Raw genomic sequence first — 27,645 nt, forward strand, 5'->3', positions numbered from 1 at the left:
CGTGTGGGGGCTGTGGCCGTGCCACCCGGCCAGGGCAGCCGCCCGACAAGGAAGCAGGTTCAGCATCAAACCGCTGTTTTCACCCGGCGCTGAGCCCACAGGGCTGGTTCTGCCCTGCAGATAGGAAGAGGTGCAGCAGCAGCTCTGCGCCCCGTGTTGCAGAGGCAGCTCGAGGCTCATTCTTGCTGTGACACAGAAATGCAGGAAGCGAGTCAGTGCACAGGGTAAATGTTGCACCTGAGGGAGCAGAAAGGTGAAAGAGCCACCGAGGGTCTGGGTCCTGCAGGGGCTGTGCAGGGGCTGGCAACGCTGCAGGTTCCTGTCACCGCTCACCCTCCTCTAGCTGCACAATTTGAGTTCAGCTGCCACCAGCCTTCCCAGTGCCTTGGGGTTCAGGCCCTGAACACCCCTGTGCTCCCTCAGGCCAGGGTTGGCCTGGGGAAAGCTTTCCCTTGGGCTGCAGTGACTGGAGAGGCAGCAGCCGCTCTGCCCCCCGGCAAAGCCGCGGGCAAGAGGCAGCCCTGAGCTCCCCCGTGGCCTCCCCGAGGGCTGTGTTGCACAAATGTTCTGGAGTTAATGCCGTGTCCGGTTGAGCAATAGGTCAGGAGGATTTGCATGGTGTGTTGGCCCTGGAGAGGGGTTTCTGCAGCCTGTGCGGCAGCTGTTGCCTCATTGTGTGCGGACGGTGCAAGGGTTGCACTGGGGCTGCCCACCCGCGGGGCTGCACAGGGCTGGGAAATGCTGCCCAGTGTACCTGTGCTGCTGGATCTCGGCTCCTGCAGCCCGTCCATGACCGCTGGTGGAGCAGGGCTGGCGGGGATTTCCAGCACAGCCCGTGTGTTGCTGCTGAGCTGCGGCTGCTGCAGCGCCGGGACCTTGTGCCATCGCTGCCGTCTGACACGGCCGGTGCCGCGTTTGCTGCAGCAGGAGTGGCTCATTTGCAGGACCTGATTTATTTTGGTATTTCTAAGAAGCGTGGGGCTGTCCCACCTCAAACACGGCGCAGGAGCCAGGTTGGTGCAGGCTGAGTCAGGCTGCTGTTATTTGCATTGCATCAGTTCCCTGACAATCTGGGGTGCTGCTTGGGCACGTTGGATGGTCCCAGCTCGCCCAAGGAGCCCGTCCCCTGTCCCTGCGCTGGGCAGCTCCCCGGGGACGGTGCGGAGGCTGCAGCCGGGCTGTGGGGATGGTTCCCTGTGCTCTCCAGGGCTCAGGGGACGGCAGCAGGGTCACGGGAGCTATTCCTCAGCGTTGCGGGGTTTATTCCCAGGCAGCACCGGACAAGTCTGCCTGGTGCTGGCAATAAAACTGGAATTAAAGTATTCCCATGCAAGCCTGAGGGCTGGAGGCCAGGCCTGTGCTGCCTGCGGCAGAGGGCAGATTCTCCTGTGTTCGTGCTGCCCTGTCTCCGGGGCAGCTGCAGCTTCTGCAACGGGCCCGTTGCCGGTGAGTGGCTCCGTTCCCCTGTACCTGGCGCTCATCAGGAGTTACTGGGTGCCAGACACTGGTGGGGTCAGCGCTGCCAAGGGCGGAGGCAGCTGGCGGTGGCAGCCAGCGCGGTGCCAGGGCCCGCAGGGAAGGGCTGCGCACGCAGGGTTGGCGAGACGTGTTCCGAGCGGTGGGAACGGCGGTGAAAAGGGTTTGCCCATCTCTCGGTGAGGAGCGGCTGGTTTGCACGGAAGGCAGGATTAGCTCTGGGGTGGGAAGCGCTGCTGCTCCCCGTGCCCCTCGGCGGGAACGCTTCCCTGACTGAGTCACCCCCGGGCACACACTGTGCCAGGCTGGGGACCCGTCCCCTTGGCGCCCCCTCCCCGGAGCAGTGGGATCGGGGTCTGTGTGGGGTTGTGGTGCAGCTGCCCCAGCCTGGGCGGGGAAAGACCAAGCGAACACAACCGGGTGGGAAGCAGCCGCCTGTATTTCGCAGCAGCTGTGGGGGGGTCCCTGGCAGGGTGGGGGCAGCAGGACCAGAGCACAGAGTCACCCATTGACGTCCCAGATGGGAGCTCAGCATCCCTGGCTGAGCCGTTCTCTGGGGATGAGACCCCCCCCAGAGCCAAGAGCTGCAACTTGTGTGGAGCAGCTGATGGAGGGGACTTGTCTGGCCAACAAGGAAGTAAACGAGGCAGCACTTGGGTTTTGCAATTCAGCCGTGACACCAGCGTCTCCAGCTTGTGCAAGGTGAGCGGGAGCTGCCCGGGGACAGTCAGCGGGGGTGGCCCTGGCACAGCGCGGCTGTGACCGGCCCTGGGCAGCGCGGGAGGCGGCAGCTGGCCCGGAGCTGCCTCCCCGCTGCTCCTGCTTCTGGGAAGCGGCTGCAATTCTGCGGAACGGGCAGGACGAGACAGGGCCCGGCTGGCACCGCGGGGTGGCGGCACATCCAGGGACATGAGAACGCAGGGGGACTGTGGCGTCCTGGCCCACGTCCCGTGGTGTCTGGGCATGGAGGATGTGGGGTCCTTCTGCTCACCACCACCCTGCTTGCACATTCACTTACATGTTCTACCTGTCACAGAACTGCTGGCCTCTAAAGGCTGCCTGGGCACGGGGCTGGGTGCCAGGGTGGCTCCATCCACCAGGGTCCTTTAGCAGGTCCCCACCGGCCAGGCTCTCTCCCTCAATCCTGCTTGCACATTCATCCTCTGCCTCCCCCGGCAGCTCGGGACTGTCACCGCTGTCCCACCGCCACGGCCGTTCCTGCAGCTGGGATGGGGCGTGAGGGCCTGGGGTCCCAGAAGGGACAGAGGGGCGGGGGGCCACGGGGACTCACCCGCTGGCGCAGGCCCTGCTGCTCCTGCAGCAGCTCCAGGAACCGGCTGCTCCACAGCAGCTTCTCGGCGCCCAGCTCGGTGCAGAGGAATCGGACATCGGCCTCCAGCGCCTCCAGCCTCCCCATCACGGCCTCGCCGGGGTCACCGCGCCGCTGCCCTGGTGCCACAGCTCTGCTCCTGCCACGGCCCCGCACGCCCGCCCTCCGCCCCATGGACAGCGGGACCCACCTGCCTGCCCTGGCTCCAGCACGGCGGTGGAGCCCCCGTCCTCCTCCTCCTCCTCGCTCTCCTCGCTGCCGCTCTCCAGCCTCGCCCGCAGTGCCATGCCGAGCTGAAAACCACCACGGAGAGCAGGGACTGACGGACACCGGACACCGAGCCTGGACTGACCCAGACCGGGGAACCGTGCGGTGCCCTGGGGACCTACAGCCACATGTCACCGGGCTCCGCTGCATCCTGGGGCTCAGAGCTCTCCACAGCCCCTGCGCTGCGGGGACACGGTGGGACAGTTACCTCCTCGGTGACCTGGAAGGCGCTGTCCCAGCACATCTTGTAGCAGATCAGCAGGTACTGGGGGAGAGGATGTGGCCACATGGTGAGTGGTGACTCAAACCCGCCCTGGGGAGCACAAAACCTCAGAGCACTGTCACCAGGGCTCATGGGAGGTAGAACCAACCCCCCCCAACCAGGGATGAGGGTCCTGAGCCCTGTCACGCTGCCAAATGGGGTGGTGACCCCCTCCCACAGCCCCCAGTGCCACCAGTACAGAGACAGAGCGCTGGCAGCACCCACACCCCGTGTCCTGGCCCCAGCTCTGGACACGCAGCAGGTTTGTGGCCGAGTGTCTGAAGGTCCCTGGGACAGGCCCCATGGTACTGACCCACAGCAGCCTCCAGAGCCCCTGCAGCCCCCGCAGCGCCGTCCCCGAGAGCGACAGGAGCCGCCAGCACCCGGCGCGCAGGAGCTGCCTCCACCTCGGCACCGGCGGGACGCGCCGCCGGCCCATGGGGACCCTGTGGAGTGGGACACAGAGGTGACGTCCCCAGGACCCCCCGCCATGCTCTGCCCACCCAAGGGACGTGCGCTTGGGGGACAGCGGCTCCCGCTCCCCGGCTCTGCCCCCTTACCCATGCACGGACCCTCCTGCTCGGCCGCTGCTCGGGCTGGATAAACTCCTGCTAATCCTCTTGGTGACGAGGCTGTGCAGGGATTAGTGTCCCTGCCGCTCCACCTGCGGTGGCTCTGAGGGCAGTTGCTGCTCTGCCACCCTTCCCCTCCCCATTTGCTCTGTTCAGGACTCATGATTTATTTTTAATTGCTACTTTCAGCTTTCGTTGCCGTAGGGCAGCTTCACTTAGACATTCGCCTTTGCGGTGCCCCAGGAGGGGCAGCAGGACGGGCCGAGCTGTCACTGGGACAAGGACGCGTGCTGGCACCGGGGCTGTGGGTGACACGTCTTCCCGGGGTGCAGGAAAACAGGAGCCACAGAAGCAACTCCCCCCCTTGAGAAAAGCGGCGCCTGTTCCAACCCCAGCACTGATGCCTTGACCCAGCTCTGTCACAGGCTCCTGCTCAGCGGGCGGCGCGCCAGGAGCTGTAAGAACTGACTCACATCCCTGTCCTACCTTGAAGCGGGATTAGTTGAACACAGCTGGAGATTAGTGCCTGGCAACCCTTTCAAGTACTCAGTGTTTTGTCTACCAGAGCAAAGCAAGCAGCAAGGAATCCTCCTCAGGGTCACGAGACAAGGAACAGCCACCACAAGAAGGTGGGAGGATTCCAGCAACGTCTTCATAAAACAGATGGAGAATAAAAAAGCACTAGGAGTCAAATTTTGAACTGAACAAAGCAGGAGAAGAGAGACAAACACGTAACTTTTATTGTTTATGTACAAATGACAGAAGTTTGTATTAAAAAGAGAATCCACCAGGAAAGAGCAAGAGGGTTCTGAGCTCCAGCCTTCCCTGCAGCTAAAAGCACGGCATGAGTTTTGGGGGATGGTGGTGGGAGAAAAGGGTTCACCACCCCTTCTCTGCTTGAGTAAGAATCAAATCAGCTGTCCCACAAAATGAAGAACCTTCCACTTTACATGGATTAAAATAAAGAAACCAAAAGTCAATTTGTTAACTATACACTTTGGTTTAAAAAAAAGAAAAAAACACAAACACAACAACAACAAAATACACACCAACCCCAAAACAAAAATTAAACTACAAAGCTAAGTATCAGCAACAAAAGCAATCTAAGCCCTACAACACGGATGGACGTACTGACTCATACCCCGGTTCCAGTGGAGAAAGAAACACCCCCATGGGTTTGCAGATGAGGGGGCGGCAGCAGCAGGAGCAGCCAAGTTCAGGAGCTCCGGGTGGAGGTGAAGTCGGGAATCCAGGTCGGGAATCCCGGCTGCCACTGCTGCTGCGGCCCCTGCAACCGCGGAGACCGACAAACGACGCGCAGGACATGGCCCAAGATTTCCTCCCCCCCGTAAAGTTCTTTAGAGCGAGCGGCTCCGTCTGCAGAGCGCGGGCAGAGCTGCCGTCGGCTCCTTCGGCCACCGGCGGTTCTCAGAGGGGACTCGTGGACCTAAACCCCGGCGGCGTCGGCCCCCGTGGCTCTAGTAGTCCTGCGGAGAAAGGCAACGACAGGCACGTTACGACCTTCCCGCCTCCGGGTCTGCGTCAGAGCTGGGACGCTCAGGCTTCTCTCATTTCTACACACCATTAGTTGCAGGCAAAACAGAAAAGAGATATTTACATTCCAAAGAAAGGACCCTTTAAAACCTCAGTCCAAGAGTGCGTCAACTCAAACCAGATGCTTTTAATGCTCCGGAACATGACAAGATAATAAGAAACAAACCAGCTTTTTGCATAGGACTTGACTGCGACCTCGCTTCGTAACAAGCCGGCCTGGGCTCATTTACTGTTAAATCCACAAGACAATGCTTATTTCATACCACGATACTCCTCAACCATGAAAACAAGGTCTTGAATTACAGCCGAGGGAGGCTCGGAAAGGGTGGGAGTCAGCCAGCCACACCAGTCTAGAGACGAGCAATGAAAACAAGGACAGCGCGCTGATACTTACGGCTCTTGGCTTTTTGTTTAACTTGAGATCAATCCTGTGGTTGGAAAGATAAGAGAAACGTCCATTTCAATACATTAAACCAAGACCAGCGTTCAAAGAACCAGCTACTGCATATGGCACAGGCTACAACAAAGACTATTTGGTTAATTCAATCCACATTCTCAATTCGGCTGAGCCAAATCGCTGTCCCAGTGGTACTGGACCAGAGAGCAGCAAAGAGACCGAGAGTGGATTCTTTATTATTTGCCAAAATGCATATTCCGGCCACTCACAAAGAGAGTTAATAAAGGTTCATAATAAAAATCACAGGGGAGTTACGCAGCACAAAGAGCTCGGGTTAAATACGCATGCTCTACGTTAATTTGTTAGATGTGTAACTATGCCACGGGTAATTACTCAGACATAGTGGTAATGGTTATTTACTTGGAATAGAGATAGGCAGGAGTTTAAGAGGACAGGGATTACATGAGGCAGAGGTACTGAGTTCATTACATTTTTCCAGCAGGAAATATCCAAGTCTACACTAATCTCCTTAAGCAAAGCCAGAAGAATCAGTTTTTAAACTAAGATTTTTAAAGTTAAAAAGTTGATATATTTTAAAAACGAAACGGAAAGGTAAAGAAGAGTGAAGTTAATTTAATTTTGCTGAAGTTATTAAATAAAATGTTACCTCCATCACGCTTTTCTGTTTTTAAAAAAAACTTCCCAGCCTAACCTAATATACATACCTACAATTAAACAGATAAACTATGGGTTAGAAAGGTCTCAAAAGGCACATCGGTGTCTACACACTAACAACACAGCACAAGTACTAATTCAAGTCAAACTTACTCAAAGTCATAATCAAACATGCCAGACGGGCTGAGGGGCAGCATTTGAAAGGAAGAAAGCAATAGAAATTAATATACTAATGAATTAAATAAATTAGTTGATTAGCCACCCTAGCGAGATCACTAAAAAAAAAATAATAATAAAATAAAATTTTAAAAAATAATAAAGCCAGTGTTCAAATGCCATAAAGTTCTTAAGGTTTCTTAAGCAGAGCTGGGCACAAAAAGCTCCCCAGCTGTGGGAATGCAGGGACCCCCCGGCCGCGTTTTTGGGAGCCGGGCAGAGCGGTTCAGTGCACAGGGAACCCCATGGAGCCGGAAAAGCCCCAAGTGTCCAGATTGTGACCGCAAAGCAACGCTGGTCCAGGCTGAGCACCCGACCGGCCCTCATCCTGCCCGCCACAGCCCAGCGGGCGGCTCACTGGTGATTACAGCCTGGGGACAGTCCCACCCCGGTGTCACCGCTTCGGACAGGACTCGTCACCAGAGCAGCTGCGTCTCCTCAGCACTGGGCTTCTCGGTGGAAACAGTTTTGCTTCCTCCTGAAATACTTTTTAGCCACGAAAAGCGCTGATAGAACAGAAAATGCTCATCTTTGTGTTCCCGTGGTGGCCCCGGTAACGACACTGTGGCTTCAGCTGCCTCCTGCGCTCAACCGCTGGGACGGCCCCGGTTCGGCCCGTTCCCACCAGTTCAGCCCCGTCCCAGCCCGTTCCCTCCGCTCTCACCAGCTCTGCACAGCAGGGCCAGAGCTCACAGCTCTGCTGGCACATGGAAGAGCTTCTGAGCAAAAAGAAACACCAGGATTGCCTTATTTTTGAAATAAACATCATTCCAATGCACTCAAGGAACAGCCCCACAGGCCTCTCGCGGTCTGTCCCATCTTAAGCGCTCAGCTCTGCTCTCAACAGGCTGGGGCTGCTTCACCCTTTGTAACCCAGAGAGACTTCGAAATCGCTTGGTCTCCTACCAGCGTTAGGGGATGGATCGCCAGTAACGGCACGCAGAATTTTACCAGTGTTTTTATCACAAGCTTGTCTTCTTTTAATCATCATCCACCCGTCTGGCCATGCCAAGATGACAGAGCCTCAGTTCCTAACTGCAGTGTGGCCGTGTCCCTCGGGGTGACAAGAATCGCTGTCCCAGGGCGGACACAGGAGAGACCCCAGGGCAGCAGGACCGGTGGGCGCCGCCGCCTCATCCCGGCGCTCCAGTCCAGGTTCTGCAACCAACCCAAAGCATTTCTACCATTTCCAGCATTTTCGGCGCACCCCCCGGCGCCCGCGGTGGGTTGGTTTGCTGGCCGTGTCATCTCTGAAACAGCACCTGTCTTAAGCTGTACTTCAATTTACAGCTTATTTCTCAGAGCTTGCTTAGGGATGTGGGTTCTTGTGTTATTCCCGAACTTCTTGCCAATTATCTAAAGGCAAAAATAAAGAGTTTTGACCTGCTTTGTGTTCCCAGAGGGACACCCAGCACTTCAGGATGTCGGCCCAATTAAGACTGTAGGAAGAAAACTGTGATCTAAGAATTAAAGATACGCTAGCGGCTCAAAACCCAACAAAGGAGAACAAGGAGTTAAACGTTTTCCAGGTGCTGTACCTACCTCTGCATCTCCCAAACCATCCTGCCCCCAGACACCTGCACATTTCCACCATTTCTCTTTACAACATTTTTCTCTTGTAAGTGCATGGGACGGGCCCCTAAAGAGGAAAGGCCACCCGTACATGAAGCCAACAAGCTCAACGTGAGCAAGAACGTTTGATTTTTAAAAGCTCCTTCACTCTAATAATCTTTAGGCACCAGTTCCAGCAATCGTTTCAAAAGAGGCTGCGTCTGCAGCATCTGCTCTCTCTAAAAACGTGATTTACAGGGATTATTTCCCCTGGGGAGTGACTCCCGTGCCCTGTCCCACCGGGACCGGTGCCCAGCAGGTTGTGTTGGCCCATGGGGAGCATGGGGAGGCCGGGGGTTATTCCAGATTTGTAAGCCCCCAGCCCACGACGCTGCAGACAAACCTTCAGCTCACCATGAAGAGTTCGGGAAAGCTTCATTTGGGGCGAGTTTGAGGTTAACGTGACAAAGCAACTCTTCCATGTGACAATCCAAAGAGACTCAGTTTGGGGCACTGCAAACTGAAAGGGCTTGGAGGGGAAATCTGAGTGAAGAGCGTCCACAACCCCCAAAACATTCCACTTTGCTCTTTCACCTTCTCTCCCAAAGAAAGTATTGCCGTTCCTATCCTGTTCGGCGCTGCGGACGGCAGGTTGTGCTGCTGGGAGAGCCCAACGGGACACACACGACCGAAAAGCAGAGAAATGCCACAACAAGGACCTGAGCTGCTCGACATTCTGACAAGTTACTGGTTCCTTCACACAATAAAGTTGATTCACCAAGAGCCAAGCACTCAGAAGGACAAGAAGGCTGCTGGCGCCACTAACCTGTGTCGGTTTTTGTTCTTCCGTTTTTTGTGGCTGCTGTGGTGGCTCCCGGACGAGGTGGAGGACGCAGCTTTCTGGGGCTTCACCCCCTGCACAGACCCATCCAGCTCCTCAGCATCCTCCTGGTTGGGCTCGTTCTCCTGGTTGTGAAAGTCTGGAGAAGTGTCACTTTCTGTGCCACTGCCTGGCTCCCCTGGAGCGTGACAAAGGGGAACGAGCACAAGGTTACACCCCAGCAGAGCCCCGCACAGCAGTGACCCCCAGAAACAGCGCCCGGGCAGCAGAGACAGGCTGAGCATTACAGCACCAGAGGTGAATACGTGAACCTGAAGAGGAGGTCTGAAGCTGCCTCCTCAGCGGCTGAACCACGCTACAACTGCAAAAACATCTCTTAAAACCCTGAACACAAGCGGCTCCTCCCTGTGTCACTTGCAAGTGACTCGCAGGCGGTTGCCTCAGCAATCCGAGCCTCTTCGAAGAGCACCAAGAATAAGTTTGATGCACAATAAGTCTTTGCTGAGCATGAAGGTTGACCCCAGAAAGGAAGCTCGACTTTATTTCTGATCCTCCCAGCGCCACTTTGCCGAGCTGGAGCGCTCAGGAGCCCCTGAGGACGGGAGCAGCGCGGAGCCACGCGGGAGGAACACGGACCCACGCGACCGGGGGAGCTGACGTGTGGGGAGAACGCAGCTCTTCCCAGGCTCTGAGAGAAATTAAGAAGTGACTTACGCTTCTCGATGAGCTGGTCCTGGACTCCAGCTAACGCACTGACCGCCTAGAAAACCGAAAGGGGTGTTAGTGAACGCAGGAACTCACTTACCCCTTTTCAAATGCTCCAAAGCCACAGAGATCACTGCACAGAGAAAGACATGTCAGGCCTTTGCCCGGAAGGGCTTACGGCCCAGCACCAGCACAGCACAACGGGGGTGGAAGCAAAGAGAAAAAGACACGGGTGGCAGTGACAAGTGTGTGGCACAGGTGGCTCTTGACAGTGGTTCCTTTCACCTCTCTGGGCACCAGGAAAAGGGGTTTGGAAAGAGGCTGCAGGGGAGTGAAGATGCTCGGGGGGTCGGGGCTTAAATGGAAAACTGGTCCTGCAGCAGCCCTGGCAGCCAGGAGGAGCAGGGCAGGACGGACACAGGGACAGCCTGGCACTCACCGCTGCCGAGGTGACCGAGGACTTGCTGAAGAGCCGCTCAGCCTCCTTGAACTTGCGGTTCCTGCGGTCGTTTTTGCTGTTGGAGTTCCTGAAACGGAGAGAAGCGCCATGGCGGGGGCCCGGCGGGCGGCGCCGGCGGCACCGGCAGCGTCCCCGCACTCACTTCTGGTTGGTGAGGTAGCGGTCCCAGCCGCGGATGATGTTCCCGTACATCTGCGTGTCCTCCAGGTAGCTGCCCTCGAAGGCGTAGATCTGCCGCTCCAGGTTGGCCAGCGTCTCCTGCCGGGCACAGCGCGGCCGTGGAGCGGGCCCGGCGCGGCCATGGAGCGGGCCCGGCCCCCGCCCGCCCGGCCCCGGCCCCGCCGCCCGCCCGCCCCGGCCCCGCCGCCCCGGCCCCGCCGCTCACCGCCAGCTCCTGCTTGCGCTTCACCAGCTCGGCCAGTTCCCGGCGGGTGTCGGGGATCTGCGGGGGCCCGCCGGCCTTGGCGTGCAGCGCGGCCATGGCGGCGGCGGCTGCGCGGGCCGGGCGGGGCGGGGCGGCGGCTGCGCTGCCGGGAGGGGCCGCCGGGGGCAGCGCCGAGCGGGACCGGCCCCGCCGCCCCGCCCCGAGCCCGCCCGGCCCCGCCCCGAGCCCGCCCGCCGGCACGGGGACCCGCGCACACGGCTCCGGGGCGGCCCCGGTGTCCGCCGGGTGTCCGGTACCGAGCGGGGCCGCGGCTGCGGAGCGTCCCGGCTCTGCGCCCCCGCTTCGGGGAGAAAAAGCCGCCCGGCCCCGGTCCTGTCCCGACCCCCCCCGGATATTTGCCGTTTCCAAGTGTGAACCGGGACCAAGAGCCGGGGCACAGAACGAGCCCCTGGGGTGCGGCACAAACCCTCCGTGCTCCCCACTGCACAAATCGCCCGCTCTCTTTTTATTAATAAACTTATTCGGTGTCTCTCGTACTGAAATGAACACTGGAAGTTCATTGGCTTCGGGGAAGATTAAAGGAAACAAAAAAGGGACACTAGAAAAATATTACAACTAAATTAAGGGTTAAATTTACAAATTCTTTATTTAAAAATCCCTAGAGCATATATAAAGGAGATCCTCCTAGTCAAAACTCACTCTGCCCACTGCTTGAAAACTGGCATCAATGCCCCATATTTACACCATCAATGTTGGAGCCCGTGTATACAAAATGCAACACTTGTATACACCAGTATATACACAGCAGGCAGGGAGAGCTCCTGACCACAGAACAGTGTGGAAAATATACATTTCTTATACCATAAAGCAAACCATGGGGAGGAGACACCCAAAAACCAGGCAAGATGCAAGTACTTTCCATGAGTGGAATTGTCTTTTCTCTTCCAAAAGCATCATTTTCTTTGACGGGGGAGAAGACTATTTTAAACAAGAGACAGTATATGTTTTATAAAACTTAAATAGTGCAAGCTCTGGTTAAAACACGTGACCACAAAAAGGGTATTTATGTGTGACACGAACAAACCAAGGAGGCAGAGCTGCTCCTCGAATGCTGCAACACACCCCGGGCAGACACCGGCCCCCACCTCAGCCCCAAAATCCCGGTATTGTCACCCAAAATCCCAGAAGCGTTCACGTCCATCCAGATCACCCTGTAATCCCCAGGCAGCGCGTTCCAGCGCAGCGTCCGTCCCTGGAGGGTTTCACAAGACAAACGACCTGCCGGGGAAACGCTCCTGCCTGGAACTTCTAACGGGGAAAGGAATTTGGCCAACTCCACCAAATGACGTGTTACAAACAGCACTGGGTTACTTTCTAACTAGTATTTCAGTTAAGTAGCGTTTTCAAAGGGCTACAACAAAACAATTAATGAAAATAATTTAACATTCGCCATCTGTGTTTCACACCCTTCCTAGAAGAGGACAGTCTCATAACGTTTGTTGAGTATTTCCAGCATCAGAGCGTTCACATCCAGGTGCTCTTCTGCTCGTCAGGGGCAAAAAAGTGAAGAAAAAAATCTGTGTTCCCTGATATGCAGAACTATCAAAGATGAATAATCAGTGAAGTCCCCCAAAATAAACTACGAGAACAGACCAACAACAGAAAAAGGACTTTAAGGCAATAAGAGGCGTCAGTGCTGCGATGCTCCAATGTTTACAGCCCAATGCACGGTCAGCTGCAAAGACTTGCTCTCCCCTGCCCCTCCCCGGCTTCCTCCTCATCCGTTAACTGTCAGACTCTTCCTCCTTCTCCTCCTCATCATCATCGTCCTTTGCGTTGGCCTCAGATTTATCTGAAGATTCGTGGAGAAGAACGTATTCCCTGCTGCTGAACCCGAACTTCAGCACGTCCTTCTCCTTCAGTTCGTAGTAGCGCTGGGGCTCGATGCGCTGGTTGTTGAGGAACGTGCCGTTCCCCGAGCCCAGGTCGATGATGTAGGGCCTGACGCGGCGGCCCACGGTCCCGTCGGCACGCGTGTACTCCACCAGCCTGCAAAACACAACGCACCCGCTCAACCACAACGCGCACAGAGAACGCTCTCCAAAAACCTCCCGCGACGCCGCCATCGCGGCTCCCAGCGCCGCGGATCAGCCGCCTCCGTCGTGAAAACCCAAACGAATAAAACCTCGCCTTGAAATGCTTGTTCTGCCAATTACACCTGCTGCTTTATTCCAGTTTAGATGATCAAACCGTTCTGTGTTTAACCCCGCTGGGTTATTAGCCTGACTCAAAGGCTTGTGGCTACAGGAGAACAGTGACAGATATTTCTGATTACCGCTAGGATGACATGCAGCAGCCAAACGTAAATTCCTTCTCTCTCTCATGTACTTACAGCAAACTCAGACCTCTCAGCTGGGGCTGTTTGTGTGTTTGCTTTTCCCTCACAAGCTCCTGAACGCTCCTGTCGGAGCCGCCGTGGCGCGTACTCACCGGTACTGGAACACGGCGTGCTGCTTGGAGCAGGACGGGTGGTCGATGGGGATGTCGGCGATGCGGCGGTGCCGGCCCAGCAGATACGCGCTCTGCCTGTGGATGTACATGACCGGCAGAAACTCGTCGTTTTTGAAAGGGTAGAGGCGCCATCGCTTCTTCGGGATCCGAGCCTCGGGGGGCTCGCTGTACTTAATCACAACCCCTCGGAAAGTGTTGGCGTCCTCCAGAAGCGCGCCAGACAGTTCAAAGTTTGGTTTCTCCTTGCTGACAGGAGCTTTTTCTTTAGGTTTGTTGTCAGGTTGCCTGAGTTCTGGGTTCTGGTCGACGCCGCTGCCCTCATTATTTTGTCGATGCTCCCGTCTTCTCTCGTTGTAAAACTCCCTCTCCGCTTGCTGCTCACGGATGTTCTGAGCATCCCTCTCTCGCTCATGGCCCCGAACTCCGGGCCTCTCGTTTGGATTCTTCCTCCGGTCCGAGTGGTCTCTGTGTCGCTCTCTGTCCCCGCTCCTGTCTCTCCGGTGCTCTTGTTCTGTTGGGTGTCTCTGCTTCCGCTCCTCGTTTCCTCTGCGACAATGATCATCTCGCTCCTGCAACCAAGAACCACTTACAGTGATGCGTTCAGAACCAGGATGAGAAAGCAGCGAATCTCCCTCGGCTCGTAAGAAACACACAATCCTTGGAAAACGTGCGCTCGGGCGCGTTCTGCGCGGATCTGACACAAAGCGAGAGAAACTCGCTCCCTCGTCAGGTTACTGAGATTCGTACACCTGGCACTGACCAAGGCGGGATCGGCAGACGGCGGCCGCATCCCCCGCTCCAGGCGCGGTGTGACCGGGCAGCCGCGCTGAGCTGCCGCCGGCACCGCCACAGCGTACCTGCGGGGAAAGGGGCTCCGTACCTCGCTCGGCCGAGTCCCGCCGGGAGGGGCCCGAGGCGCCGGTTCCGCTGGGCGGGCCGGCCCGGGCCCCGCTGCCCCCGCGGCGCCATTTACCTGCTTCACCTTCACCTGGTGCGGGCTGCGGCTCCTCCTGCCGCGCGGGGAGCGGCTCCTCCGCCCCGACCGGCTCTTCCTCTTGGGCGACCTGGAAGCCAAGGAGAGCGGGGTGAGCCGCGGCCAGGCCGGGCGCAGCGCGGGGCCGCAGCCGCCGGGCGGCCCTACCTGCTGCTCCTGCCGCGGCTGCCCTGGCACGGCCCGGCCGGCGGGGACTGGCTGCCCCGGCCCGAGCGCGACGGGGAGCGCCGGGGGCTGCGCTTCTCGGCCTTCACCGCGGCCTTCACCGCCGCCTCCCGCCGCCGCCGCTCCCGCCGCCGCTCGGCCGCCGGCTCCATGGCGCCCACAAAGGGAACCGAGCGCCACTTCCGGCCCCCGCAAGCACTTCCGGCGGAACGGGTGCGGCCGGCACCGCCGCCGGGCGGTTCTGCACCTGCGCAGAGGCGTGTCCGGCCTGCGCACGCGCCCGCCGTCTCCATAGCGACCCGGGACGCAGCCGCCATGATCCCGCCGCCGGACTCGCTGCTGCGCTACAACCCGCCGGTGCTCGTCACCCGCCGCACGGAGAAGCGCTCCCCGGGGGTGAGCGGGGCCCGGCAGCCGCCGCGCGGGGCGGCGCTCCCCGGGGCTGAGCGGGGCCCGGCTGCCGCCGCACGGAGAAGCGCTCCCCGGGGCTGAGCGGGGCCCGGCAGCCGCCGCACGGGGGGCGCTCCCCGGGGCTGAGCGGGGCCGGACCGCCCACCGCGCTCCGCTCTCTCCGCAGGCCCACCCGCTGAAGGGGACCCCGCCAACGCCCGCCGCCGCCGGGCCCGTCCCGCCGCCGTCCCGCACAGCGGCCGTCGCCGAGAAGCCGCCGCAGGAGCTGCTCAACGCCATCCTGCCGCCGCGGTGAGCGGGGCCGGGCCCGGGCGGAGCGGGCGGCGCTGGGCCGGGCCGGCCCGTTGACAGCCGGTGCTTGTCGTTGCAGGGAGTGGGAGGAGGACACGCAGCGCTGGGTGCAGGAGGTGTCCAGCACGCCCAGCACCCGCGTGGACGTGGTGCAGCTGCAGGAGCTGCTGGACCTGCGGCTGCGGCAGCGCCAGGCGCGGGAGACCGGGATCTGCCCCGTGCGCAGGGAGCTCTACGCGCAGTGCTTCGGTCAGCACCGCACGGCACGGCGCCCGCGGGAGGCTCAGCACCGCCCAGGGTTGTGCGGGGCACAGGGGCTGCCCCCGCACCAGCCCGTGCCACTGCTGACACCAGCAAAGCTTTTACAGAGAACCGCTCTTGTCAGACAGATCGTAAAGTGCCTACACATCGTAACAGTAAAAGATGCAAAGAAGATTAAAATTCCCCTAGTTGTACTTAATCCAACAGTTAACTAACTTAAACCCCTGTGTGAGAACTCTTACACACTCGGATGACGTGGTGCTGGTCCAATGCCAATGCTGGCCTGTCTGAGGAGGAGGCTCCTGGGGATCTTCACTCTGCTGGTGGTTGTTGTTCAGTATCACCGCTGTTACCATAGATTCTGTACCACCACTCCACTTTTATTTGCTAAAACTTGATGCTAGAGCGGTAATGTAACAAAAAGAATTATTACTACCTCTAGTAAATCCACGTTACTTTTGTGGTGCAGAGAACAGGTGGGAGACAAGAAGCCCATTCCCACACAACCGTACAGTAGCTGCTCTAATGAGGTGGTTGTACTCTTTTGCTTTAAAGATGAATTGATCCGTGAAACTACAATCAACTGTGCAGAGCGAGGGCTGTTGCTGCTCCGCGTCAGGGACGAAATCCGGATGACAATCGACGCTCACCAGACGCTGTACGAGAGCAGCGTCGCGTTCGGCATGCGGAAGGCGCTACAAGCCGAGAAAGGCAAAGCTGACTTGGAAAAAACAGTAAGTTGGGCTGTCAGACCCATAAAGCAGTTTTCTGCAGGTGCCACAGCATAATGTCAGATTTTAGATGTAATATCCTTAAGTCACTTAAGTCACTTATCCTTAAGTCACTTATTTCCATTTCCACTGGATGGCAGTAAAGCTCAAAATACTTGTCCTACTGTTTTCCTTAATTGCACTTCCTACCTTGTCTGCTTTGCATCTGGAACACTTTAAAGACTGTACAAGATACAGTTTCGTCCCATCTTAACTGAAAATCATTAACAAGCAAAATGTGAGAGATCTGTACTCTTTTCCAAGATTGCAGAGCTACAAGAGGAAAAGCGGGAACTGCAAAGACAAGTGAATGAGGAGAAAGCGAAATGTGAAGCTATTGAAAAACGTGAAAGCGAAAGGCGACTGATAGAAGAGAAAAAACACACCGAAGAGGTTCAGCTCCTGAAACAAATAAATCAGCAGCTGAAGGTGAGTAAAAAAATAGGACTTCTCATTTTTTTAATTAGATCAATATAAAACCGATTTCCTTCTTAGGGAAGATTGTGCTTTTGCCTTCTCTGCTTCCTCGCTCAGTCAGCGATTGGTCAACACTAATAAACCTGATGATGGCAACAGCAGGTCAGATTAATTGAATCTTGACCGGACACATTGGGCAAGAAGAAATCAGAATTCGTTCAGAAAATTACCAATTGTTGTAGCCAGTCCTGGAACCCTCGTGCTCTGCGCGCTCCCCAAGCACAGGGAACTCCCCCATCAATCTACTAATTGGCCGTCAAGTTGTCTCAGGAACTGAAAAACTCACTGTTCCCAGCTACTTTTGTCCCAGAGTTGGTTTGTGTTCCAAATACTCAATTTAGCTAACACAGTCCAGCCTGAAATCAGAGATTTCAGACCACTGTTTCAACAGCTTTTATTTAATTTCCTCTTCAATGCTTTACATTATAAAATGAGCCTTTCATCGTATGGAACCAAGGCCAGCGCTTTTCTTCTCAGAATGCAACAAGTGTGCATGCCAAGAATGAAAAGCTAATTTATAAAACATGTAGTAAGGAATCAAATAGCTCATGAAAAAACCCCCAGCCTGCTTCTCTTGTGAAGTATTGCAGCATCCCTCAGCTCCTCGCTTTGAATATCTAATTTATCGCTTTACAGCAATGCAGTTTTATTTTGTAGGTTGAATCTAATTTGACTTACTGTCTCATTTGTTTTTCAGGCCCAACTTGAAAGCATCCTTGCACCAGCTAAGTAGTTTTTCGTTGTCCTCCAGGCAGTGCTCAGAAGAGCTGGCAAAGCAAGAAGTTTGCAATTAGTGGCAAACATTTGTCTTCATAAAACAATCTTGAATTTTCACTTACCGGTAACTGAAGGCAGTGTAATTGTATTCTTTCACCCTTTTTCTCTTCAAGAGCTTTGTTAATTACTGCACGCTCTTTCAGTGCCACCTTTGCATTCAACTCCTTTAGCAGTGAACATGAGGCTGGCCTGGTGGTAATACACTAGATGACCTTCAAAGCAATAAACTAATACATATTTTTATATGCAAGCATCTCTGTAACATTATTACTTTGAAAATGTAGAAAATTCAGAAACAATATACAAAGTGCCTACTAGAAACACAAGTCACCTTCACTGAGAATCGAATGGCAGGTAATCTCGGACAGGTATTTGGAGGGTATTTCCTTGAGTAGGTGTGAACATCCACATCCCTGTCAGAACTGTTGGTGGTCACCTCGGACGGGCAACACGATTATTCCCCATGAAATGAGGGTGCGACACCATTCCAAGCATCAGCTTTTCAGTGGAAGTGACTGAAATCGTTACTTGAGGTACCTGTGTGACCAGCTGGTTGTACGCCACAAGCAGAAAGAGAACTCGCTGCAGGCACATGAAAAACTCCACAAAACTAGTTTCCAGGAAGAAAAAAACCCCAACAAAACTACCACCACTGAGCACTTCAGGATATGTTCTGCCAGTGCAGCGTTCCTGGCCTGAGATGGCGATGTGGAAATACCATCATCTCCAGTTGCATAAAGGACTTTCAGATGATGCAGAAACAAAGAGGGAGATGCTACTCCTGGGAACAAGACAAGTCAAACCAGGCTTTGAATGGGAACTGCAAGTTTTATATTAAAAAAAGCCACTGCATACTAGAGCTGTTTTATGTAAAATTTAATAGAATAAGCAGTTACTGCCTGTGTTTGTATTTTTTGTGCTTTGATCTTTGTCCCTCCAAGCCAGTTTTTTTCTTGTTCTTATTCTTATTTTTCACGTTGTGAGTTTCATAATACCGGACTCCGACTTTCTTGGAGCGCTGCTGCCTCTCAGCTCGTCTTCTCTGCAAATACACACAAAACGCATTAGTAAATCCTCAGTATCCACAGCCTGAATTTGTTTGCATTATTTCATGTTGTTCACTTTGCATTCCACATGCTTTAAGTAAAATAATGTGAAACAAAACGTTACTGATGTGTGTATATGGACATCAATATGGAATCCACCCACTGCCCACCTAGTTCCAAACTGTCCCATTGCCCAAGAACCACACTCACTTCTTTGGATGTAAGCTTCTTGCAAGGCTGTTTACCCGAGTGGTCATCATCATCATCATCATCTTCCTCTTCTGCTTTCCTTTTTCTTTTCTTCTCTGTGCTGCCTGCTAACAGCAGAGATCACATACTCAGGCATCTTCCAAAACAGCGTGCCAAACTTAAGGCTGGGTTGACCATCCTATCTACTTCAGCAAAGCATTCCTTTGGTCGTATTTTAACAGCTTCTACCAAACAAACCCACAAGTTTCTTACCAGAGAATCACTGGCTATTACTATAAACCGCTTTTGAGAAGCCAGTTGCTCAAAGCCCCAAAGTCCAGAAGAATTTCATAGTCTTGTCAGAATAGGGCTCTCCCATGCGATTTTGCGTTTAATCACACTTACTATGGAAACCGAAACCACAGATTCTTGACGTCACCACAGTAAAACCTACAGCCTGAAGTAGCTCTGGGCTTTTATAATGTTGTAAACCCCTTCCCTTTGTGTAACATTACACCGTGTGGAACAGAAGCTGCTCAGAGTGCAACCCAACCTCAGCGCCATTCTTTTGGAAACACAACATCTTTAACTTAATTTGCTACAAGGGGGATGTGACTTACTGTACAGACAGGGGTTCTACAGACGGGCTGCCTGATGGCTTTGCTGTAGCCTTTAGGTGAGCTATAGAAAGATTTAAATAGCTCTGGGGGGAAAAAACCCTTGCAATCAGGAGCTAAGGAACGCTTCTTCCCTTAACTCCCTCTCTTCTGTTGCTTACAGGATTTCTAAATGTAAATTAAGAACATCTACTAATCTTGTTTTACCTCCGACTTCAGCTTCCTTGGGTTCCTCAGACTTCTGCATGGATTTTGCAAACACTTTTTCAGTCAGCTGCTTAGGGATTCTACAAAAGACAAAATAAGCAGAAAAAGAATGTTGTAATATCAGCCATTGGAACAACCTCCCCAGGGAAGCGGTTGATTCCCCGACATTGGACACTTAAGGGTGCTGGGCCAGCTTGTCTAGACCAGGCTTTTGTCAAGAATGGTTGGACCAGGTGATCCTTGTGATCCCTTCCAACCTGGGATTCGATGATTTTATGACATTGCTACCCAGAGTGCCAACAGATTTCTAATCCAAAGCTTAAGAGGCAGCTTTGCAAAACTGGAAACATTTTCAATTATGATGGCAAATAGGACTTCTTGGAATAATGTTTCAAAACCAAACTGCTGCTTAACCAAAGTTCAAACACCTATGGCTTAAGTAGGTAAGCCGTGGCAACTCGTGTGTGGCAACACAGAGGAACCAGTAACACAAGCCAGGGATGGAGGGAAATGGCAGCAGAGCCACATTAACCCTGTTTCCCTGCTGTGGGATACCCGCGAGCCACCGAACGGGTTCAGATACCTTATTGCCGAGAATCTCTTGGCTTTGGCTTTATCCAGAAATTTCTTGTATTTTGCAATCTTCTCCTCCAAAGCCTTAAGAACTGTCTTAGAGCTCTCCCTGGCACCTGGCACCGCCAACTCCGACTCCTCCGCCACTGAATCCTGATGTGGCTCATTTTCCTCTTTCTCCTCTTCCTGCTCCTCCTCTCCAGCAGAATCACTGTCCGTTTCATCAAAGCCTGGCACATCCACAGGAACCAGGTCTTCTTCTGAGAACTCAGGTGCCACATTAATCTTCCCAAAGTTCTGCCGAACATGTGACATGAGTTGCCTCATTTCGGTGTTTGTATTATTCTTCTGTTCTGCTGGCTCCACACTTGCTGCTACTGACTCTGGGGTCTTCTCCTCATTATTATCCTGGCTTGATGTCACAGCTACTTCCAACGCAGTAGGCTACAATAAAGAGTGCAATGGATACATTAACCACAAAGTCTGTCCCAGCATCTCTGAGAGCGATCTCCATTTTATCTCTGGAAAAAACGTAAGATGAGATGCTTGTAAAATGGCTCAGACATGTCTGTGAAGAACATTGCTACCTAATCCTCGCCAAATCCGAGTGTACCTGAATCACCAGACTTGGGCAGCACCCAAGATGTGCACTGCCCAAGTTACATGGCACTTCAGGAAAAAAACAACAGCGAATACTATTAGGAAAACTGAATAATACATGAGAAGAGGCATGAGCACCACATTCTTACCTGGGGACCTGTTTCTGCATTTGGTGGCTTCACAAAGAATGGAATTCTGCCTCTCTGCCAGTCATTGAGAACCATCTTGCTCACAGTTTGTGTGTCAGGTTCACCACCCTGAAAGAACCCAGTAACAATTTATGTCCACGTTTGCAGGACACACCACCTTTCTGTTACCTGTAAGCAACAGAAACAGTCACATTTCCCACGTTCAGTAACAGGCCACAGGCTCCTCCAGCCTGCAAATGCAGAAAGTTGTCACACCTTGAGCAGTTTCCCAGTCCTAGCAGCAAGTTTCTCAAGGAAGTCTTCAGTATCGTTCCAGGAATCAATTTTGTACGTCTTCCTGATGTACTCTGGCTTGGCTCTTTCCAGCACAGCACTAATGTGATCTTCAGGGCTCTTAATCTTTTCAACTTGAACCTGAAAATGAACAGCAGAATATCAACTCTTCGCAAAGTGTGCGTTCATTCCTTTGAACCCGCCACGTTGACAAGAGCAAATACTTTCCAGCGTTTAGTGCAGCTACGTACCACTCCCTTCAGCACAATGTCTGTCTCTGAGTCTCCAGACGGATAAACAACACCTGGGCAGTCGATGAGAAAAATCCGCCGCATCAAGGTGATGTATTGCCACACCTGAAAGAGATCCAGAGTTCCCTGTGTCACCTCCTCCACGCAGCCCGCGGGTCTGCTCTTCATATGCATGGTTCTAATACACAGGAATTACCTTAGGAAGTTGGTATTAATGCACAGAAACACAACATAACTTGGCATTTTTGTGAGCTGGCCAAGATGTATTGCACCTTGCTCCTTCTGTGTCAGCCAATGCCATCCCTCCGGCTTTCCATCAAACTACTAACTCACGGGACCAAGGTGAGGAAACTACCATTACGACAAACTCTGATATTCTCTGGTTTTCCTCTTCTACCATTCTTTAGTGATATTTAGAAGTAAAATATACAAGCTAATAAAGAAGACTCCTGTAACTTTGTCTTCACATTTACTGTCACGTTCTTGAAGAACAGCGTTAGAAAATCAGCACGAGCAGAGCCTGAGAGCACAAATATACCCGATCATTTGATTTGGGAAAGCGCAGACACTGAGCCAGGACAGCTGAGCGTTCAGCTCCCAGCAGCAGAGCACAGGTCACACCGCCTGCACAGTACAAGTGCTTGGGAATGTCACTGAGCTCATTTTACATGGGTTTTGCCTTTGACAATACACTCACACAGCTAATTTTTATCTTTAACGTAGGGATCTCTTCCTACCTTTGTTTCACCTGCGATAGGGGCCACATTGCAGACCTTCTTAGACCGTAACGTATTGATCACGGAGCTTTTGCCAACGTTCGGGTAACCGATGAAACCCACGCTGATCTGTTTCTTGTCAGAATGTAACTGTTAAGAAACAACACATCTTTTCAACACCACACAGAGAAAGGCAGATGGTCAGACCCACTTCTTCTGGATCTCCTCAGTCTGACAAACATTTTGAAGATATTTGAAGGAGCATTTTCTCTTCAAGGAAGGGAACTTTACTGAGGAGTCCTTTGCTAATGGAACGGCCATAGGAAAGCACAGTGAGCCCCAAACACTAACAAAATAAACCACTCCATGCTAAACACTCCCCAACAAACAACACCACAACCCCCCCAAATTGTTCTGTACCTTTCCAAACTGCCTTAGGAGCTGTATGAAAGCACCTTTGCCAAAAGGGTTTGTGAGGCTGGCGTGAAAAGCAAGTGTTGGGTACTCCTGGGAGAGGACAGCAACCCAGCGCTTCTGTGGAGGAAAACAGGACGCGGTGAGCGATCCTGCGCTGCGGAGGCGCCAAAACAATCTGCTTCCGAGCACAAGTACACAGCGTCTTCACTTTGGTCACGGATGTAACCATCTATGAAAATTGCTATGTAACAACCTTTGAAGCATTTCACCAACCCAACGCTAAAAGCACTGAGCATTGTTTTTATAAGAGACAAACAATTTCCCAAAAACGCCTTCACTGCTAGCTAAAGCTAATTAGTTTAGCAATTTAAAGCAAACCAGCTGTGGTGGATATGGATCTTAAGCGGACTAACATTTAGCATACTCTGGAGACATCAGCTGAACTGTTAATCCAGACAGAGGAAGTAGAGAATTTGTGGCTGGCGAGTGTTGCCCAACTCAGCCAAACTTGGACAGATTTACATTGTAATTGTTACTTTTACAGCAGGCAAGCAGAGAGCTCCCATTGCTCCGGTTACGTTACGCCCTTTGAGACAGCATGAGGACTGGCAACAGAATTAAAGCAGAGGCTACAAAAGGAACAAAGAAGGCCCGAGGAATAATAGGCAGGACTGTGCTTACAGTAGCCCAGGTAGGAACAAGATCACATTTGTTCAGGACAAAAATGAGATGTTTCCAGTGTTTCTCCTTTTTAAGGTAAGATTCCACATGAGGGGAGCGAGTGCCCATGGGATCCCTGGCGTCAAGAACTTGAACAACAACATCTGATGAGTCTATCACCTAAAAAACAAACATGCAGAAGGAAAGGATTTTACAGAAAGCAAGACATCTATACCTTCAAAATGAAAACCAGTCATTTTCTAAACTACATCACTAATGTAAAAACCTCATATCCTTCACAAACAACTGTTAGATCCCCACGGACTAGAGAAGCTCAGAGCAACACGCACTGACCCTCCACACCCTCCCTTCCCGAACCCCCCCAGTCAGGCTGGAGAGCTGAGCAGCTCTGATCTGTTCGTGTGCACCAGGAATTGCTCGTAGCACTCAGGAAAGGAAACGCTACACCCGAATGGGAAAATCAACTGCTTCAGTAGACAAAAACAATGCTCGCCATCCAGCCTGCAGCAATTCAATTCTGCCTTTTCATAAAGGATCACGACATAAAGTGTGTTTTCTGGATCAATATGAAACGCACACCAGGCAGGAACCTGCTGTTAACCCGCGAAGCAGCTACAGCAGGGAGCTGTCATTTCGTGCACTTGTTTCACAGCTATTTCCTGCACTTTTGGCAGCATCTTACTGAAATCTGTTTAGCTCTATTGTTCCCAGCGCTTTAAAATCCAAGTGAAAAGGTTTCAAGCTACATTCAGAAATGTAGCTTGAGCAAAAGCTTAAGCAAGTGCACACCTAACAGTCATGGGGAGCACAGAAACTGCTCTTACAACCCTCATTCCTTTTCAGTTTCCATTTTTCTAGCAGGCAAGGTGACTCACAGGGAACAGAGGTGCAGCGCCTCCCAAAGACAACCCTTTTTAGCCTAAAGAAACTAAAGACTCTCTGACTGGTTTATTTGCAGTGAAGCCAACACCCTCACTCTGCCAGACCATCCCTAGACCATAGATGTTTGTTCCAGTGGATAAGAGCTGAAGAACCGAGCTGAGTCAGGCAGAAATTTGAACATTAATCTCTGCTCCCTTCTACAGTGACTGTTCTCGGTTCCCGTTTACGTTCCGGGTCAGTACCAGGAAAAGGCTGCGCGGTTCCTAGTCAGTCCATTCAACGGGGTTGACGGGAAAGGAGAGGGAGTGACAAACTCAGGACATCTCTGCCTGAAGAAAGTCACTGAATGTTTCTAAGAAACTTTACAGCAAATTGAATTGTACCAAAGCTCCCCAACACAGCAATAAATGGTTCTCAGAGCTTTTCTGAGTATTGCTGTACAGGATTTCCAAATGCTGTGCTGAAGCACCTGACTTCACAAAGGCTGGAAGACAGACCTGACTCTGCTGCTCACCTTGTAGAGCTCACCCCAGATTCTCTTGGACTGCCCCTTCTTAAATATTTCCTCTTGCGCTTCATCCCTGGAAGTGGATTACAGAGACATCAGCACCCACAATAACAGGTTACGGTGTTGTCTTTAAAGGAGAGGAGGCCCAAGCGACAGACAGCCAGGATTCTGCTCCCCTCCCCCTGTCCTGTCTGCCCAGCTGCAGAAAGAACCCCCCAAACACACAATTCTCCCATCTGCCCACTGCTCATTTCCCCACCCAACCCAAAACGTGAGCTTGGAAATATTCTGACGCGCAACAGAAAATGAATTAGGAATAAAGACAGAAGGGTCCCACGGAAGCAAGTTGGGTTAAATACACAGGGACGAAACAGGATTAAAATTTCCAAATTCAGCTAATTTCAATTTCCTTACTCCTCGTACAGTAACAGCATCGATGGATGTACTAAGTGCTTATTTGAAAATAAAGGTGGCTTTCCTGAATTTAAACAATGGATAACTTCCTTTCTGTTTACCTTACACCAGTGTCTTCCGTCACCAGGTCTCGGTCCTTGCCCTGATCATACGATTCCGAGGAGGCTTCGGCGTTTTCCACCAGGGACTGCACGTCGCTGGCAGAGAGATTTGGCCTTTTCCTCTGCGCTTTGGGGCCAAACGTCGTTTCAAATGTTTCTGTGTCAAGAATGTGAACCCTGGAAGTCTAAGGAAAAACAGGCTGGTAAAAAAACCCACAAGTGCTGTTTTTCCCCATCTCTCACGACATGGTGAACAAGACCTGAGCTCCTCACAACCTTGCAACCTGTGACAAGAGTTACAGGCACTTTCCTAACAATGTTTGAGTTTTCCAGCTTAATCTTTGAGAAACATAACAGTGGATATTTAACAAGCAACAAAACACGTTGCACTTGCCAGAGAACTACGCTCCAGTTCCCTCAGCATAAATTATGTCAAATGTAATTAAAGGTACAATGATGAAAATTTAGCTGCTATCTTTGATCATTTCTTATTTTTCTAACAAGTGCACCATTCTCGACAAATTCGCAGATTTTTGTCAGGGGTAATTACAATCAAGACTGTAGACTTTAAAGCCTGTAATGAATGCCAGCTTTTCCTGGAACTGCATCCAATTCATTGCTGAAAGAAGTTATTTGTTTTTGTAATGCACATTTTAGTTTCTCCTTAATTTAGGTAATATTTTTATGACATAAACCTGGAAAGCTTCCATGTGAAAAAACAGCTAGCAAGGGCCCAAAATAATAGTTCAGATATCAGGAAAGAAACTTGGTAATAACTAAAACTAGGTGTACAAAAAATGAAAGGCTGCGTGCACAAGAATTGCCCATCCAAGATAAAAACCACCGCAGCACTCACGTGAGGTTTAATCCGATCATAGAAAAGGGACATTGGCAACTTTCTCTGCTTCATGACCACTTTGTAAGGATCCTTCATGACTGTTTCCATCTCTTCTTGAAACTTCTGCAAGGATGATTGCTTGATCACACGAGTATTTCCTGTGTGTCAAAACAAATATTGCACCTTATCACTCCTCAGCTTAATGGCTTCAGAGACCCCAGCTACACTAATAAAATATTAATATTCTATCTGGAATAAAACAGTGACAAAATAATAGGATTTTACTTAAGACAGCCCCCAAACTGGCATAAACAAGCCAACCCCTTTCCTTCCCACCACTTAAAGAAAATTTTTAAACTATTCTGTCCCACACAGAACTGCGACCGCAATTCAGAAACGAACACACAACGTTCGACAGTTTTTAAGTTTGCAGAGTCGGAAAGTTGAGGGGGAAAAACCCCAAAACTCACCAAACCATTTAATATTTGGTTCCACTCTTGCCACTGTGCCCGGTGCCACCGTTGACTGGTACTGCAGAGGCTTAATCACTTTGCCGTGTTTGTTCCTACGGGAGAAACGAGCACCCGAGTCAGTGCCCCCAGAGCACCCACCCCCAGCGCTGCCGTTCACCGGACCAGCGGCCCCTCCACACCGCCCAGAGACCCCCAGGGCTCCTTCCTCTGGAAGCAGCGCTGCTGTTCACCGCACCAGGAGCACCCACCCCAGCCCCAGCTCCACACCACCCAGGGACCCCCAGAGCCCCTTCCCCTGGAGCGGGAGCCCCGCGGCGGCTCCCGGGGCTGCCCTGCGGCGAAAGGGGCTGAACACACCGGCACCAGAGGCCAGGCTGCCGGTCTGTGCCCAGAAACTCGCTCCCTGCGCGGCCCCGGAGGGAAACCGAGCCGCCTGCGGCCCGCGCTCACCGCCGCTCCTTCTGCCGGTACATGTTGAGGCGCCGGATGGTGGCTCGGTCCCGCATGTTGTTTCCTCCCGCGCCCCCCACGCGATCTGCGGAGACAAGACAGAGTCAGGGCAGGCCCGGCACAGCTCAGCTCGGCCCGGTCAGAGCAGGCCCGGCACAGCTCAGCTCGGCCCGGTCAGAGCAGGCCCGCGACCCCGCACGAACCGGGATTGGTGCTGGCGCGGGAGGGGTTGATGGTGCTGCGGCCTTTATAGCGTGGCTTCACCATCGTGCCGAGCGGGGCCGGGTCGAGGAGAACCGGGAAAACGGGGAGAACCGGGAGAACGCGGAGGCCGCTCCGCCACACACGCCACACCAGCCAGGAAGCGGCGGCACAAACGCTTCCGGCGTGCGGGTCGGCGGGATTACGCACTTCCGCTAAGCGATCGTCCGGCGGCGCAGGCGCGTCAGGTTGCCCTGACAACCACGTGTAGGCCCCCGGTCGCCATGGCAACGCATGGGGCCGGCCTGGCCCCGCCGCCCCGGTGCCCCAGTTGCCCCGGTGCCCCAGTTTTCCCGGTCCCCGGGTTCCCCGGTTCCCCCGGTTCCCCGGTCCCCCCCGGCCCGTTCGCAGCGTGTGATCCGGGCCAGGTTCCCACCCTGGGCACCGCCGGCCCGTTCCAAGCGGCGAAGGCCGCAGCGAGCAGGCGCTGGCCCCGGCGCCGCCATTGTCTGTGACTGCTGGTTGTTCCAGACACACGATTAGAATCATCGGGCCCTGTTTTTTTTCCCCGAGTTACCAGCTGTGACTTTTTAAAATTAGAAATTACAACACTGGTGTTTTTTCTATGCATGTAGAGAATTGCGTGGACAGTGCGGAAACCTAAGTCAAATTATATGTCTAAAGACAAAGCCTATGTTCATGTTAGTGCCG

The 27,645-nt window shown here is 53.2% G+C and overlaps 4 protein-coding genes across 7 annotated transcripts; 1 reads left to right on the plus strand and 3 right to left on the minus strand.

Moving 5' to 3' along the window:
• Positions 1-4,622: 4,622 nt before the first annotated feature.
• On the minus strand, positions 4,623-10,850 carry MEAF6 (MYST/Esa1 associated factor 6). Of its 3 annotated transcripts, XR_014185961.1 has the most exons (8): positions 10,692-10,850; positions 10,449-10,564; positions 10,286-10,373; positions 9,856-9,901; positions 9,127-9,319; positions 6,526-6,583; positions 5,856-5,889; positions 4,623-5,394 (listed from the first exon to the last, which is right to left on the minus strand). XR_014185961.1 is itself a non-coding variant. In XM_082071670.1 (7 exons), the coding sequence occupies exons 1-7, from the start codon at positions 10,785-10,787 to the stop codon at positions 5,386-5,388; spliced, it is 582 nt and encodes a 193-aa protein (XP_081927796.1). In that variant the 5' UTR covers positions 10,788-10,850; the 3' UTR covers positions 4,623-5,385. The 3 variants fall into 3 exon arrangements, 2 of the variants coding, with proteins under 2 accessions (XP_081927796.1, XP_081927797.1); XM_082071670.1 differs by lacking the exon at positions 6,526-6,583; XM_082071671.1 differs by lacking the exons at positions 5,856-5,889; positions 6,526-6,583.
• A 461-nt stretch (positions 10,851-11,311) lies between these two features.
• On the minus strand, positions 11,312-14,555 carry SNIP1 (Smad nuclear interacting protein 1). Its single transcript, XM_082071649.1, has 4 exons — positions 14,344-14,555; positions 14,176-14,266; positions 13,182-13,771; positions 11,312-12,740 (listed from the first exon to the last, which is right to left on the minus strand). Exons 1-4 carry the CDS (start codon positions 14,511-14,513, stop codon positions 12,476-12,478), a joined length of 1,116 nt encoding a protein of 371 aa, XP_081927775.1. The 5' UTR covers positions 14,514-14,555; the 3' UTR covers positions 11,312-12,475.
• A 115-nt stretch (positions 14,556-14,670) lies between these two features.
• On the plus strand, positions 14,671-18,063 carry DNALI1 (dynein axonemal light intermediate chain 1). Its single transcript, XM_082071668.1, has 6 exons — positions 14,671-14,757; positions 14,939-15,063; positions 15,143-15,312; positions 15,880-16,058; positions 16,359-16,523; positions 17,269-18,063. The coding sequence occupies exons 1-6, from the start codon at positions 14,677-14,679 to the stop codon at positions 17,302-17,304; spliced, it is 756 nt and encodes a 251-aa protein (XP_081927794.1). The 5' UTR covers positions 14,671-14,676; the 3' UTR covers positions 17,305-18,063.
• Positions 18,064-18,209: 146 nt separating this feature from the next.
• Positions 18,210-27,119, minus strand: GNL2 (G protein nucleolar 2). Of its 2 annotated transcripts, none has more exons than XM_082071646.1 (16): positions 26,937-27,119; positions 26,734-26,818; positions 26,281-26,375; positions 25,829-25,968; positions 24,973-25,157; positions 24,464-24,530; positions 23,068-23,226; positions 22,390-22,503; positions 21,991-22,119; positions 21,254-21,358; positions 20,985-21,143; positions 20,730-20,837; positions 19,991-20,424; positions 19,408-19,487; positions 18,605-18,708; positions 18,210-18,390 (listed from the first exon to the last, which is right to left on the minus strand). In XM_082071646.1, exons 1-16 carry the CDS (start codon positions 26,998-27,000, stop codon positions 18,241-18,243), a joined length of 2,178 nt encoding a protein of 725 aa, XP_081927772.1. In that variant the 5' UTR covers positions 27,001-27,119; the 3' UTR covers positions 18,210-18,240. The 2 variants fall into 2 exon arrangements, with proteins under 2 accessions (XP_081927772.1, XP_081927771.1); XM_082071645.1 differs by having other exon boundaries at positions 18,605-18,711.
• Positions 27,120-27,645: the final 526 nt, after the last annotated feature.

Source organism: Streptopelia decaocto (assembly GCF_964273445.1).
Source record: "Streptopelia decaocto genome assembly, chromosome: 23".
Lineage (NCBI taxonomy): Eukaryota > Metazoa > Chordata > Aves > Columbiformes > Columbidae > Streptopelia > Streptopelia decaocto.

Bases quoted from the DNA above. Each gene is read 5' to 3' on its own strand.
- MEAF6 (XM_082071670.1), bottom strand. From the start codon at position 10,787: ATGGCCGCGCTGCACGCCAAGGCCGGCGGGCCCCCGCAGATCCCCGAC. The intron at 10,374-10,448 runs GTGAGTGCGGGG...TCTCCGTTTCAG, and splicing joins CGCTACCTCACCAACCAGAA to GAACTCCAACAGCAAAAACG. The intron at 9,320-9,855 runs GTAAGTCACTTC...GTCACGCTCCAG, and splicing joins GGACCAGCTCATCGAGAAGC to GGGAGCCAGGCAGTGGCACA.
- SNIP1 (XM_082071649.1), bottom strand. From the start codon at position 14,513: ATGGAGCCGGCGGCCGAGCGGCGGCGGGAGCGGCGGCGGCGGGAGGCG. The intron at 13,772-14,175 runs GTAAATGGCGCC...TCTTGGTTGCAG, and splicing joins ACCAGGTGAAGGTGAAGCAG to GAGCGAGATGATCATTGTCG. The intron at 12,741-13,181 runs GTGAGTACGCGC...TGTGTTTTGCAG, and splicing joins CACGCCGTGTTCCAGTACCG to GCTGGTGGAGTACACGCGTG.
- DNALI1 (XM_082071668.1), top strand. From the start codon at position 14,677: ATGATCCCGCCGCCGGACTCGCTGCTGCGCTACAACCCGCCGGTGCTC. The intron at 15,064-15,142 runs GTGAGCGGGGCC...TTGTCGTTGCAG, and splicing joins AACGCCATCCTGCCGCCGCG to GGAGTGGGAGGAGGACACGC. The intron at 16,059-16,358 runs GTAAGTTGGGCT...CTCTTTTCCAAG, and splicing joins AAGCTGACTTGGAAAAAACA to ATTGCAGAGCTACAAGAGGA.
- GNL2 (XM_082071645.1), bottom strand. From the start codon at position 27,000: ATGGTGAAGCCACGCTATAAAGGCCGCAGCACCATCAACCCCTCCCGC. The intron at 22,120-22,389 runs GTACAGAACAAT...GTTTCTTAACAG, and splicing joins TCCTAAGGCAGTTTGGAAAG to TTACATTCTGACAAGAAACA. The intron at 19,488-19,990 runs GTATCTGAACCC...TGTCTTTTGTAG, and splicing joins AAGAGATTCTCGGCAATAAG to AATCCCTAAGCAGCTGACTG.